Raw genomic sequence first — 15,867 nt, 5'->3', positions numbered from 1 at the left:
TTTCCCCCAAATTTAAAAAGGTTAGAAACTGAATATTAAATCATTCAGCAGAAATTTAGACCTAAGGATGTGTCCCATCTCTGCCTTCCTCTTCCCAAGAGAACTGGTCGCTTGTGTGTCTGCAACCCGTTCTGAGGAAGGTCACAGTGCTCCTTGCATATATTTGAGAATTACAGAGTGCCAATTGTGTGATTCCAAATACAAAGTCTTCCAAGCAAAATGATTACACTTATTGAGATAATAGGCCTATTCTATGAGTAATGCCATTTCAAAAATTATAGTATTTCATTTTATCAACAGTTTTATTTAATCTGATAATACAGTGCTATCTAACACATAGAAAACACCTGCATTTTATATTTTTCAAAGATCTTCATACGAATACCAAATTTTCATACAGATGCCCTTGAGAATGGGCACTTAGAAAGTCATGTTTCCTTTATTGCCCAGTTTTACAAACAAAACAAGAGAAAAGCAGCAAAAGGAAGAAAGTTTTATTTGAACTATTTCAAAAAAATAATTCTCAGAAATACTTCGGTTACATAAAGGGCACTTATTTGGCATGTTCATTTTCAGTGTACTAAATGTAATGTATAGCAGAGATATATGTTAGTAATTGTATAAGATAATATATGTCATTTTTTTTTCATTTTAATGAAATGCTGAGCATTATTAATCCAGATTATAAGGATCACTTTTTTCTTCTAACAAATAGAAATTTAATGACACTAAGTTAAAAATACATGTCATGACTTTGACGGAGTTTTAATTGATTGATTCCAGTTTGCTATGACCTAAACTCTTCAAAATGTGTTGTAGCAATCCTACTAGAAGGAAAAAAGAGGCTAAAGGTACTGACTATGAAATTACATATATGAGCATATTTTTTAAATGGGAATAAAACTGTCTTTCAATGAAGCAGAATAATTTGATAGTGACACTCCATCCTCGAAGACTGCAAGATGCAATTTTACACTGCTTTGAGTACAAGTATCTTTTGAGCTGTCATGCAGAAATGGTTTCTCTACTTGAAAATAGGGTTTTCCTTTCATCATTCAGGAATGTGCGCCTGTCACTCTCCATTGCCATCGATACGGGGAGTCGTGATTGTACTTGGAGCTGGAGACACTGCCTTTGACTGTGCAACATCTGCCTTACGTTGCGGAGCCCGCCGTGTGTTCATCATCTTCAGAAAAGGCTTTGTTAATATAAGAGCTGTCCCCGAGGAGGTAAAATGGAACCATCACAAAACAGGGAGTTGTAATCCAACAGATTTTAGAAGATAAAACTGTTAATGTACAGTTCTCTAGTTTAAGTCATTAGAATGTTCTTGAAATTTTCAAGTGCAAATTTAAAAACTTCCAGGCTACACCTAGAAAAAACAATTGTTTTTTTCTAATTCAGACATTCCAAGTAAAAGAAAATTCATAATACTGATTTGGATAAAATGAGAAATTTATCTTTGTCAATACACAAGTGCTTCTTTTTGTCAGTGTTAATATCTTTGAAATGTATTCTATTTAAATAGTAACAGTGGAAGTGTCATGTCTTCCATATCCTGAACAATAGGTGCTCTTCAAAAAATGTGGAGATATTAGAATGTGGTAATTAGAGACATTAGAAATTTTTCCATAAGCAATGTTTACAAGCTGCATTCAGAGATGTATATCTTATCAAACTTAGTTAGTTCCTTCTGCTATGAAGCAAATAGAACGAAGAAATTGCAATGTATTTTTTAAAAAAATCTGTACTTTAACCACTCTTCAGAATTAATAATTAGTTAGTTTACTAAAAACGAGAGCTTTAAGATCATTAACTTTTACAGGTGACTGCTGACTAGTCTTGGGTTGGGCATTAGCTGGTTATATGTACCATGGACTTCTCAAATTTTAATGCTGTCAGGGAAAGATAGTTTCCTGTAAAATATTAATTATGAGAACAAGAAGCAAATGTATTTGTAGAAAGATAAGTTACTCATTTTATTCAGATCATTATTATGAATTTTATTTGCTTTAGAATGCCTGAACATGTTTGGAATCTGTTTACTAAGCAATACTTATAACTGTGGTCAATAGGCAATTTGTTACATGCAGATTAGCCATGTTACAAATTAATCTCACTAAAATATCAGAGTCACCACCGGTTCATGGCTGGGTTTCAAATGTCACCTTTATTCTCTGGGCTTTTCTCCACTCAATCTACCCTTTTAGACTTTTCCAAAATCCAAGGTGGTCTGATAATCACAGGAGTTTTTCCTGCAGTGCAGTCTTAGGCTTCAATTAGTGCAATCACATCATTTTACAAACAAAAAGAAAACAGCCATAGTGAAGTTAAGCAACTTGCCAAAGTTACAAGAGGACAGGAGCTGATTTTATTCATCTTGATATCTCAGTGCATAGCAGAGGACCTGGAAAATAATAAGTACTGGAAAAATATGTTTTGAACTAAATATTTTAAATCTTATTGTTCAGATTCCAATGACATAGAAGTTGTTACAAAAGGCTGATCTTTGAGGGTTGGAAGGGAAGATAACCCTGAATGGCATCCCCCTAGCATGATGGATGCCACAAAGTGTTCAGCAAATAATTGTGGAATTAATGTTTTCTGGAGGGAATCATCACCTAGGGCTTCTAGCATTAAAGGGACAAATAGCTTCCAAGTTAGATAAATGTTAAATAGGCCTTCGAAGTTTCATCTAGTAATTTTAGGGAATTCCTCAATATGAGAGTAAGAGTAATAAGTAATACATTATCAGAGTGTGCAAAGATTTCAAGCTTGGATCAGTGGCCAGTGCTTATACATTTTAGGATTGGGGACTTCCAGCATGTGTAGAGGTTTCAGTGTTAATATGTTATGTCCATTATTTGGTTTTGTACACATCAAAAGAGGGCTCATGATGTTGCAGTGCTAACACTCAAGAAATGGGAAAGTCAGAAAGTAGAGGTTTAATATCATGTATCTACTTCAAGATATGGATTCAGAGAGATTATGTTCTAGGACACATTTTTAACCAATGTGAAGAATTTAATATCATGCCCAATTCCTTTGTATTTCTCTTATTTCCCCTATGCTTTCTACCCCAATACACACATACTTCAACCACAATTGGTTTCTTTAAAGTCAATCGACATTGAGGCTCAGGGGCGTTTAGAGTTGTTCTCAAAAATGTGCATTGTTTACTGGTCTTAGATTCTTGGGTGGAATTTGAGAATAACATGGTTTGTTAGTAAAAATGCCTCAGCATTAGGAATGTCAGCATGTATACACCTAAAGCTACAATCTAATTGTCATTCTTTGAGAGAAGGAAATAAAGAACAATATAAAGTTTTTTTTTCATCTCTAGTGACAAATATGAATTATTTCAGAGGCCAGATACATTTAACATGGAATTGTTTGAGAGCATGTATATTACCATGTGTATGGTTAGTAACCAAGAATGATATGATTGGATGCAGAGGTATTTTCATTTACAAAACTAGGAGGCACCACTCCATAGATTCTGCAGTGACAAACACATTCCATTTCTCTAATGCAAAGGTTTTCAAACTTTAGTGTGTTATTAAAATCACCTGGAGGGCTTGTTAAACACACAGATTGCTGGACCCTATCCCCAGAGTTTCTAATTCAGTAGGTCTGGGGTGGGCCTGAGAATTTGCATTTCTAACAACTTCCCTGGTGATGCTGAGCCTGCTGGTCCACTGCTCTAATGTATCATTGGCATAGTTTCCAGCTGTCTAATTGGAGCCATAAGCAGTGTGCTGTTTGGAGGCATTTTCCATCTTAGTTAAGAAAGCATTAATGCTAAAGGATATAGGTTTGATGAAACGAAGATACGGAGGCATCATCAGAATATTGATGTAATTCTGATTCCAAATGTCTTTCAGGCTCCCTTGTGGCCTCACACACATGCTAAATAGGATGCTACTGACAAACTAGTGCTTCTCAGCCATGGGTCCTTAGGGAAACCAGCCCATCACTCAGCGCTATCCTCTAAGAAGATGAGGGAAAATCTGTTAATAATTCCCTCCAGTACTTTCTGCAAGCTTAAATAGGTGAGATTAAATTTCACAGGATAACAGAATCCCCCAAAATGCTGGTATTAAAAGCTGTTGACAGATCAGATAGAACTGAAAGAATGCTTTAGGCGGTTGGGAATCCCTAAAAGGAGGCATGAAGGTCAGGATTCGACATACCCACTTGAATGGATAAATTTAAAGGATAAGGTTAGAAAAGGACTTTGTAGTTCTTAATAATTATTACTGAGAAGAGTATGTTGCAAAATTATTTTTAATAGTACAATTACACACAGAAAGAACATTTTAAGAATCCATTGTTCATATATTCAGTTTTCTCATAGCAGCAAAACATGATAGACCTTTAATTCTGCTATATTTTTATGGGGTTTCTGTGATATTCCCTAGTGCCCCTCAGCTTTGCATTATTTTTTGTCAAAATGGTAACCGATTTAGCTGTGATATGCCTGTTTCCACATATTTAGCTGTCACCTGTTTTGATAATTAATGCTACTTTACTATTTTAATAATAAAAATAAAATGCCAGATTGCCTGATCTGTTAGTCAAAATTTTCTTCATCTGTTACTACAATTCTGAAGTCATACATCTTCATGTGAAAAAATGTGCGGTTTAATTGAATCCTTCTGGAGCCACCCAGCATACCTTGTAATAGACCATTCGTGTGGCGTGACATGTAGGCCTCCTCTCAGACACTTTTAATATCAAATGATCATGTTAAAGCTACATCCATAGATAGTTTGATCATTTATCTCTTGCTGGCTAAACATGCATTTTTCAACAAGTAACTGATGCTTCCTAGTTTTTTATTTAATTACAAGAAATATGAACCTGGGACTGTTATTAGAAATAACCTCTATAAGGTGACAAATTTCATTCTACTTAGTAAGGGTGATGCTTACAGCAGCTGGTCAACATTTGGCACCCGCACATCATCTGAGTTGGTGTTCTTCATGGAAAGTAATCAGAGACATGTTAGCATGATGGTCTATCTGAAGGCAGTGAAAAACAAAAAAAGAAAGAATCTCACAAAATTGCCCCTAGGCACAAAAAGTTAATTAATGATAGTTAGGGACTCCCCTGGTACTAAGATATTGAGTACACCTTTATTACTTTATGATGACAGGGAAATAGCATTCCAAGGATCTGTATATGTTTACCTTTTTGAAAAGTGTGAAAATTCAGTGTAGTATGAAAAGGTAGAATGGAATAGTGAAAAAGAAATGAACTAAAAGTTGGAGCACTTGGTTCAAGGTTATATATTCTAGTCTGAGTGTGCCCATCTGTAAAATTGGTATTGTAATTATATGCTTCTTAAGGTTTTTTCCAATTACTGAATTATATATTTTTAGCATTCAGAGAAAGAAATGTGAATGATATGGAATATGGACAAGAAGGCTCTAATTTTTTACAGAATGACTGGAAATTTTAGCAATATCTATAAATAGTACACTTGAAACAAGTTGAAATCAATGTTTCTGCAGTCAATTGGTGTGGTAAAATTCGCTATATTCAAGACAGGGATATCAAAGAAGCTGACAGGTGAAGTTATCAGAATTCTGTACTGCATATGATAGTTCATATGGTGAGTGGAAAAAAAGATACTGCAGATAAGCTGGGAGCAACAAAACCTTGTGCCCATTGAAGATTATATATCTTAAAAAAACTTAACTATTTTTAGAATAGTTAAGGACAGTTGTTGCATTATTTTGAATAGGAATATCTGTGGAGCTGAAACCTATATAACTTTTAAAACAGTTTAGCAATCTTTTCATATATATTCTATATTTAACTAAATATATGCATATCTTTATGTATGGGTGTATATATATATACACACATATATATACATACACACAGATTCATTAAGAGTGAACATTTTCAATGGTTATGGCACTGTCAAGCCTTATTAAAAAAGGATAAATTGCTATTACTCTATTATCTTTTATGTGAACATTAGCAGCTGATGGAGTTTGGATGTGTTGTCCCCTCCAAAACTCATGTGGAAATTTGACCTCCAACGTGGCAGTGTTGGAAACTGATTGAATCTTGGGGGCAGATCCCTCATGAATGGATTAATGTTCTCCCTGGGGGAGAGGGGAGTAATGAGTGAGTTCTTACTCTGTTAGTTCCTGTGAGAGCTTGTTGTTTACAGGTCCCTGGCACCTCCTCTCTCTCTTGCTTCCTTTCTCGCCATGTGATCTGCTTGTACCCACTGGCTCCCTGCCCTTTCCACCATGAGTAGAAGCAGCCTGAGGCCCATGCCAGATGCAGCTGTCCCAGAATCATAAGCCAAAGAAACCTCTGTTCTTTATAAATTACCCAGTCTCAGATATTCTGTTATAGCAACACAAAACGGACTGAAACAGCCGCCCTTCTCCCTTTTATAATATCCACCTCAGCTTTTCAATGTCTTCTTGTCCTGTAAAATAAAAATATTAAAAAGTAATTTGTATAAGTTATTAAATGCACAAATTAGTCCATGTATTTATCATTTAAGTGACAAAAAATAAGTGAAAACACATAGGAATTTACATAAAAACAAAGAATTGTCATTATTTTTAAAGTAATTTTTTTCTTTTAAAAGGGCGATTTCATTCCTCAAGTATGTTCCATATGTCATCTTCTCTTTGAAGGCTTCCTTAGTTCCCTCCCAAATTAACTTCTCTCTCCTATAGGCTTTTATAGCTCTTTATGCTTCCTGCTATTATAGCATTTATCACATAGGGTAGTTACTACTTTATACCCATCCCACAAATTAAAATGCAGATTCCTTCAATAGACTGGCTCATTCAGCTTGGTGTCTGACTCAAAGAATAGAATAGTCCTTGGTTCAAGGCAGCAGATCAGTGAGGCATGTTGAATAAAACAATATTTTAAGGTCATTGAAAACCTTGTAGGAAGACTTTAAATGAATATAAAATATTCAAAATATATAATTTATACATATATACGTACATATACCTTGAAATTACTGCTGATGGCTTTTAAACATTTTATTTTTAATTTAACTGTTGAAAACTGTCATTTTATCACATTACATATCAACCTAACATTAAAATATATTAAATAAAGGTAATTATCCCTAGTCTTCAGTCTCTTAAAACACAGCTGAGAACATTAAAAAAAAAAAAAAGGAAATGTAACCAAGCAATATATAAAAAATCGAAAGCTAATAGAATTAGAGAGATTAGCAGGTTGCAGAAGATGACAGAGTATCCTGATTTGTACAGAATTTGTATAAGTCACATTTCAAGATTGAAGATGATACCGCAAAGGCACCACATTATTTAGAACATAATTTTGTGAGATACTCCAACAGCAACCAGGAATGCTTGACTCCAGCAAAATCTACAGTGAAAGCTAGTCAGGTTTAAGAAAATGTCATCAATCATAATGAATAGTGTTTAAAAATACTCTATTAGAAGAGATGTATTTTGTGAGAGCTATGCAAAGGCATTTTAAGCCTCTAAATTACCCCTTACATTGCATTTCTCAGTTTTGCAGCTCAGTAGTGACACAATGCAATTAGTAAGGACTCAGTTAAGGGACAATTGTATTATCCAATGTGTAGTATAACTCTCATTTGGAGAAATGTTTCTTTATGTTCAAGATTCTTCAATTTTAAAAAGTTTAAGGTGAAAACAGACCGTGAATGAAGCCTTTAACACCATAGCAGGTACTAAAAAAAGGAACCTAAACTTGTAGTTTCAGCAAACTTTTTTGCTCAGTTAAAAGAATAATTGGCAGTTGGGGGCTGAGGGCCTTGGTCATGCATCCCCAACAAGAGCAACCAGCCCAGCGACAACCACCAAGCCACTGCAGAAAAAACTGGGGAGGTAGGAGACGAGAGCTTTTGCCACACTCCCCTGACATCTGCACCCAGCCTGGCAATGACCAAGCCACTGCTGGAAGCCCCCCGGTCTCCACTGTGGGAATGTGGGGGTTACCACAGGCCTCAATCCCACCCCTCCTCCTTCCTCCTTCTTCCATCCTATTTCCTTCCCTTTTCCTCTTTCCCCCTCCCTCCCAACTGCTATGCAACATCATAGAATGTAAAAAAAAAAATAAATTAACTGAAAAAAAAAGTAATTGCAAAATTAGCTTGGTTAGCTATATCAAAATTGTTCTGTATTCCACCACTCACTGTGAATCTGTATAAACCAAAAATTACAAAATATTAAACAATTGTTTAGAAAATTAAGGAATATGAGATCAAGTGTGGATGGGCAGAATTTGCTGCATCTTCCTTTGTCCTCCCTCCATCTCCTTGGTAACTAAGATAATTAGAAGATTGGATTGTGAAATTAACTTCACATGACTTAGACATCACTCTGCACCCAGCTTTATTAATAATTTCAAGTATATAAGTAAACACAATGCATCAGGTAAACAAGAAGTGCAGGACCACCAACATAGTTCTCCAGGTTCCATCTTGCTGCATCTGGATTTGCTCTAACCCAGGTTAACATGTGGTCTTTAAGTAATGTAAGTAGCTCCGTAACTTACACAAACGAAAGCTGTTTCAATTATGAATCATCTCCACTTTATACTGTTAGTTACATAGCTTACATCATTCTTTTTTTTTTTTTTTTTTTTTTTTTTTAATTTTATTTTGTCGATATACATTGTAGCTGATTGATGCTCCCCATCACCAAAACCTCCCTCCCTTCTCCCTCCCCCCCTCCCCCCCAACAATGTCCTTTCTGTTTGCTTGTTGTATCAACTTCAAATAATTGTGGTTGTTATATCTTCTTCCCTCCCCCCCCCGATTTGTGTGTGTGTGTGTGTATGTGTGTGTGTGAATTTATATATTAATGTTTAGCTCCCTCCAATAAGTGAGAACATGTGGTATTTCTCTTTCTGTGCCTGACTTGTTTCACTTAATATAATTCTCTCAAGGTCCATCCATGTTGTTGCAAATGGCAGTATTTCATTCGTTTTTATAGCTGAGTAGTATTCCATTGTGTAGATGTACCACATTTTCCGTATCCACTCATCTGATGATGGGCATTTGGGCTGGTTCCAACTCTTGGCTATTGTAAAGAGTGCTGCGATGAACATTGGGGAACAGGTATACCTTCGACTTGATGATTTCCATTCCTCTGGGTATATTCCCAACAGTGGGATGGCTGGGTCGTATGGTAGATCTATTTGCAATTGTTTAAGGAACCTCCATACCATTTTCCATAGAGGCTGCACCATTTTGCAGTTCCACCAACAATGTATGAGAGTTCCTTTTTCTCCGCAGCCTCGCCAGCATTTATCGTTCATAGTCTTTTGGATTTTAGCCATCCTAACTGGGGTTAGATGGTATCTCAATGTGGTTTTGATTTGCATTTCCCGGATGCTGAGTGATGTTGAGCATTTTTTCATATGTCTGTTGGCCATTTGGATATCTTCCTTAGAGAAATGCCTACTTAGCTCTTTTGCCCATTTTTTAATTGGGTTGCTTGTTTTCTTCTTGTAAAGTTGTTTTAGTTCCTTATATATTCTGGATATTAATCCTTTGTCAGATGTATATTTTGCAAATATTTTCTCCCACTCTGTTGGTTGTCTTTTAACTCTGTTAATTGTTTCTTTTGCTGTGCAGAAGCTTTTTAGTTTGATACAATCCCATTTGTTTATTTTTCCTTTGGCTGCCCGTGCTTTTGGGGTCATATTCATGAAGTCTGTGCCCAGTCCTATTTCCTGAAGTGTTTCCCCTACGTTTTCTTTAAGAAGTTTTATTGTCTCAGGGTGTATATTTAAATCCTTAATCCATTTTGAGTTGATTTTAGTATACGGTGAGAGGTATGGATCTAGTTTCATTCTCCTGCATATCGATATCCAGTTATCCCAACACCACTTGCTGAAGAGGCAGTCCCTTCCCCAGTGAATAGGCTTGGTACCTTTGTCAAAGATCAGATGGCAGTAAGTGTGTGGGTTGATTTCTGGATTCTCTATTCTATTCCATTGGTCAGTGTGTCTGTTTTTATGCCAGTACCATACTGTTTTGGTTATTATAGCTTTGTAGTATAGCTTAAAGTCAGGTAGTGTTATGCCTCCAGCTTTATTTTTTTTTGCTGAGCATTGCTTTGGCTATTCGTGGTCTTTTATTGTTCCATATAAATGTCTGAATAGTTTTTTCCATTTCTGAGAAAAATGTCTTTGGAATTTTGATGGGGATTGCATTGAATTTGTATATCACTTTGGGTAGTATGGACATTTTCACTATGTTGATTCTTCCAATCCAAGAGCATGGAATATCTTTCCATCTTCTTGTATCCTCTCTAATTTCTCTCAGCAGTGGTTTGTAGTTCTCATTATAGAGATTTATCACCTCCTTGGTTAACTCAATTCCTAAGTATTTTATTTTTTTGGTGGCTATTGTAAATGGGCAGGCTTTCTTGATTTCTCCTTCTGCATGTTCACTATTGGAGAAAAGAAATGCTACTGATTTTTGTGTGTTGATTTTGTATCCTGCTACTGTGCTGAAATCATTTATCAATTCCAACAGTTTTTTTGTAGAGGTTTTAGGCTGTTCGATATATAGGATCATGTCATCTGCAAACAGGGACAGTTTAACTTCATCTTTTCCAATCTGGATGCCCTTTATTTCCTTCTCTTCTCTGATTGCTCTGGCTAGTACTTCCAACACTATGTTGAATAGGAGTGGTGAGAGTGGGCATCCTTGTCTAGTGCCTGTTCTTAAAGGAAAAGCTTTCAGCTTTTCCCCATTCAGGATGATATTGGCAGTGGGTTTGTCATATATGGCTTTAATTATGTTGAGATACTTTCCCTCTATACCTAACTTATAGAGGGTCTTTGTCATGAATGAGTGCTGAACTTTATCAAATGCTTTTTCAGCATCTATAGAGATGATCATATGGTCCTGGTGTTTGAGTTTATTAATATGGTGTATCACATTTATTGATTTGCGTATGTTGAACCAACCTTGCATCCCTGGGATGAAACCCACTTGATCATGATGAATAATTTTTCGTATGTGTTGCTGTATTCTGTTTGCTAGTATTTTAGTGAGGATTTTTGCATCTATATTCATCAAGGATATCGGCCTGTAGTTTTCTTTTTTGGTTATATCTTTACCTGGTTTTGGTATCAGGATGATGTTTGCTTCATAGAATGAGTTTGGGAGATTTGCGTCCGTTTCAATCTTTTGGAATAGTTTGTAAAGAATCGGTGTCAATTCCTCTTTGAATGTTTGGTAAAATTCTGCTGTGAATCCATCTGGTCCTGGGCTTTTCTTTGTTGGGAGCCTTCTGATAACAGCTTCAATCTCCTTTATTGTTATTGGTCTGTTCAAATTTTCTACGTCTTCACGGTTCAGTTTTGGGAGCTTGTGTGTGTCCAGAAATTTATCCATTTCCTCCAGATTTTCAAATTTGTTGGCGTATAGTTGTCTATAGTAGTCTCGAATGATTCCTTGTATTTCAGATGAATCAGTTGTAATATCGCCTTTTTCATTTCTAATTTTTGTTATTTGAGTCTTCTCTCTTCTTTTTTTTGTTAGCCATGCTAATGGTTTGTCAATTTTATTTATCTTTTCAAAAAACCAACTTTTTGATTCGTTGATCTTTTGAATTGTTTTTTGGTTTTCAATTTCATTCAGTTCTGCTCTGATCTTAATGATTTCTTTTACAGAGATCTATGCCCCATAAATTTATAGTTCCAGATTTGTTTACCATAGCAATCCTAAACTAACAGGTATATCCTGCCAAAAGCATTCCATTAAGGACTCTTCCACTTGCAAATACCATAGCATGTTTATAAGGAGATTCAACTAAGTTGCTTTTCTTCTTGAAATTAACTCCTTTACCCTCTACACCCCCCCACACACACATTTTCTCTCCAAAGGGATGGAATGGGTTCCATATCAGAACTTGCTAGTAACAATTCCTTCCTAGTGACTAATTTCTACTTATCCTTCAAGATTAGCTTATATAATACCTTTTTTCATGCTGCCCTTTCTTGACCTGCACTATTGCTGTGTAAAATGCCCTTTTATGTACCATTAGAGTATACTGTGTTTGCACATTGCAAAGATTCTTTCCTTAGTCAAACTTTAGTCATGCTCCTGAACCTTCTTCCAGGCCTGCCTGTACACCTCCTTGTAAAATTCAGTTTTAGCAAGAACCCTCCACTCTTGATATGTGATTACCCTTTATATCCCCCCAGGTGAGAATGCAACCCTGAATACAGCATGAGCAAGTATGAATTAATAGCCAAAGAATAGGATGGGGGTCAGTGGGTAAAAAGTTACTAAAAAAAAACCCATCTGTGGTAAAGTTTAATTCTGTTGGCTAAATCCACTCAACAATTCTTGCTGATGGCAGGCCAAGGTGGTCAGATATCACTTGGAGAGTAGTAGAGGATGAGGAACCTGATCAGATATTGAGGGTGATCATATATCATACGTTATTACAGTGAATATAATGGCTGGTTTTCTGCTTTTTTTATAGTAGGGATTATTTTATTAACTATAGCACCAAGCACCATTGCTTGCACATAAGTACTTAATAAATATGTAGTTGAATTTATACATGAATGGGGCTCTTACTATATGGCCATCAGCGTTCGTAGTACGCACAATAATTTGATGGTGATGAGATGAGATAATATTTTTCAGGATTATCACTGGCCAGAGAAGACTACCAAACAGTTTGGGTTCCTAATAACATTTTTTGAGGTCTTTGTGTTAAAGGTGATAAATTGTTAAGTGTCTTAATATTAGAGGATAATCTTTACAAAGAATATTGTTTTTTCATATTGCTTCTCAAACTTCAGCATATTAGAAGTTATTCTAGAATTTAATGTATGCTGGTTTTGAGTTCTGCTCATTATAGTTTATAACCTATGCTTACTTTGCCTATATGCAATCTAAAAATGAGTTGACATCATGCTTTTAATTATGGTAAATTAAGTTGTTTCATAATTTCTACAGTATGATGCCTATAATATTAATCAGACCAAATCATCACATTACATAAAGTTAATCATTAAAATTATGATCATTATTGCATGTGATAGCACGCTATTTTTATTTCACTCAGCATCAATCACATATCTTTCCTGAGTATGGAGGTGAAAATCAAAGCTAAGAAGAATTTTTCTTTTTTTTACTTTCCTCATTCTGTGTGAAAAGAAAGTGCCAGTCTGACTTATTGAACCTAAAAAATGGAATCTTATAGCTTCTTATACTTTATTCACTTGAGTATTTATTGGTGGAGATAAAGACAAGAGAGGTTTGCATGTTTGCTTGATGTACCTGTTGTCCCTCATAAGAACAGTCTCCATCAAACAAATAAATATGTAGGTGTGTGTATGTGTGTGTGTGTATATATATTCCACGAACAAAAGCATTCATAAGCCAAACTCACAGAGTTGCTCTGATGGCAGTATATCTGACAACCAACGAACACCATTTGCTTTTTAACTTCAATCTTGCAGCATAGGATGATCCAGTTTGGTATCGCGCCATCTGCATGCCTTGTGTTACTGCATTGAGATGGGTGTTTAGCAGCCATTCACTCAATATGCTACGATTTAGTTGTCCATTTGTTAATTTGAATGCCTTCTAGGCTTTCATAATAATTTGTCATTCATTTTGGTAAAGAAAATTTTTTTCAAGGTGTACTGTGTACCAGTCATTTTGATAGACACAGATAGGGCTTCGTGTCTGGCACTTTTTTTTTTTTTTCAAATATACTACAATTGCTATCCTTGGAAGTAATGAACACATAGAAATTGGTTTCAGCCAGATCAAGATTTTAGCTAAACTTTGTCATCTCTTAACATATCTCTGATTTCTCCGAGCCTCAGTTTCTCTTCTGTAGGAAACAATGCTTCTTCACACAAGATTTTTTGTGAGGCTGACAAGCAGCAGAGTTCCTGAGGTTGAGAGCTAAATCTATAAAATCATAATGATATCAAGTGTAGTGTTCGCCTTCTGTGCCATGACAGGGAGACAAAGTTGGTTTGAAGCTAAATGCTGTTTTGTATTAACTAATATACAGATATCATAACATATCTTCTCTGTGAAGATTAAAGTGAATTACATGTAAAGCACTTAACAGAATACCTGTTATAAATATTTATCATTATTATTATTATTTGTCTTGTTAGATTTATTAAATAGTGCAAGTGTTGGGAAAATTCAAAATTAATTCTTTCAGTAGCCTGTTTTGCCTTTCAAATAGTACCTGCTTATGGGATCAGCCTTACTGTTAATTAACTGCTCGCACTCTTCTCGTTTCTGTAACTATGCTTGCTTATCCCAATAGCTACTGCACTAGCCACATGAATGCTGGGAAGACGAAACTAGTTACTGCACTAGCCACATGAATGCTGAGAAAGCAAAACTTAGAGACCCCAGAAGAGTCCACCTATATAAACCCCGTAAGACCTAAACCTGGGGCTCAGGTCTTGGAGTGCTAGCTCATCTAGGCCTGCCAGTGTAATAAAATACCTGACTTTCCAACCCTCTGACTGCCGACCACTTCTCTTTGGAGTCTGGTCCATAACAGAAGTAAACTCCCGTTGCCCACAAATAATTCAAAGGATATTTCACTTGACATATAGCTTTCTTTACTCTGTATTCTTATTGTCCTATTTCCATATTTCCCAAGATAATACTGGTCATGATCTCAGGTTCTCTTTTCCTATTAATACTTTCCAAATAAATAAATAAATTCAAATGAAATCCTCCTATGTTTCCTTTGAACACTTTCTTCTCACTTATGTAAAATAGAAAATCTATTTATAATAGCTAATTTAATAGCATAATGGCAGGAAGTGGCATGATTTACGTCTGCTGCCCAATATTCTAATCCTACATGTGATAGAGAGTAATTTACATCTCTAAAGTTTCAAAAGCAGAAATTCAGAATAATCTCTGTTGGGGCCAGTGTTCATACCCTCTGACTTCTGTTCACTGACAGACAGTTGGCAGGAATATTAAATATTTGAATATACATTTTTGATCCTGGTGCATATAGAAAATTATGATGTGAGCTGAGTATATATTAAAATGAGTTTCTTTATGTTCTTAACTATACATGGTTTTTAGGTCCTCAAAAATCAAAACCATGGTGAGAATACCATGAAAATATGTTCAAGCATTAAATCATGGTTAATTTTTATTTCAAATTCTTAAAAGTGTTTGATTTGTTAGCAGTGTCTAGCTTTGTTTCCAAATTTCATGTCAAATTTGCCAAAAAGCATGAGAGATGACCTATGTACAATAATAGACGCTATCTACACATTAATAGACAAGGAAGATCAAATGGAACAAAACAGATCCTGAATCAATCTGTGAGACATGCTCCCGATATGTACAGCATAGTTCAGTATTTTATTTCTGCCCTCCACAGAAAATAGTACTATTATAAATACTCATTGTGTATTGATTTATTCAAACCATAAACATTTGGCATTGTTATTCAATAAAGTGTGGCATTATCATTAAAATTTAGCTCACTTGACATTTTTGAAACACAATAAACTGTTATATAGTGATGAGTTATAAGGTACTGCATTACACAAATGTGACAAAATGATACAGAAAACATATTTTACATACAGAAACCATATTTGTTTTGCAATTTGAATTATTCAAAGAATAGTTTGCCTTCCAGAAATCATAGATTTTTAGTTTGTAGAAAATCAAAGAGGAGTCTAAGGTTTGTCTTTAGCCTGCCTTTTAAAAATCTTCATTATTGGGCCACTTTTCTCTTGAAATCATAATCCCATTGGTAAGTGGCATTGAATAGCTGATGACTGATTCGGAGAACAAAGTGAATTTAGGGAATAGTAACTATGAATAAGTTGCATTTA

At 35.3% G+C, this 15,867-nt stretch overlaps 1 protein-coding gene across 1 annotated transcript in view; it reads left to right on the top strand.

Annotated features, from left to right (window-relative positions):
* Positions 1-15,867, top strand: part of DPYD (dihydropyrimidine dehydrogenase) — an 855,274-nt gene that overhangs the window by 373,628 nt on the left and 465,779 nt on the right. Inside the window, exon 10 of the mRNA XM_063105846.1 lies at positions 1,060-1,229. Coding sequence (XP_062961916.1) covers positions 1,060-1,229 — 170 coding nt within the window. The remainder of the gene's footprint in view (positions 1-1,059; positions 1,230-15,867) is intronic.

The sequence above is a fragment of the Cynocephalus volans genome, chromosome 8 (genome assembly GCF_027409185.1).
Source record: "Cynocephalus volans isolate mCynVol1 chromosome 8, mCynVol1.pri, whole genome shotgun sequence".
NCBI lineage: Eukaryota > Metazoa > Chordata > Mammalia > Dermoptera > Cynocephalidae > Cynocephalus > Cynocephalus volans.
The sequence above is the reverse complement of the archived record's forward strand: the minus strand, read 5'-3'. Positions and strand labels throughout refer to the sequence as shown.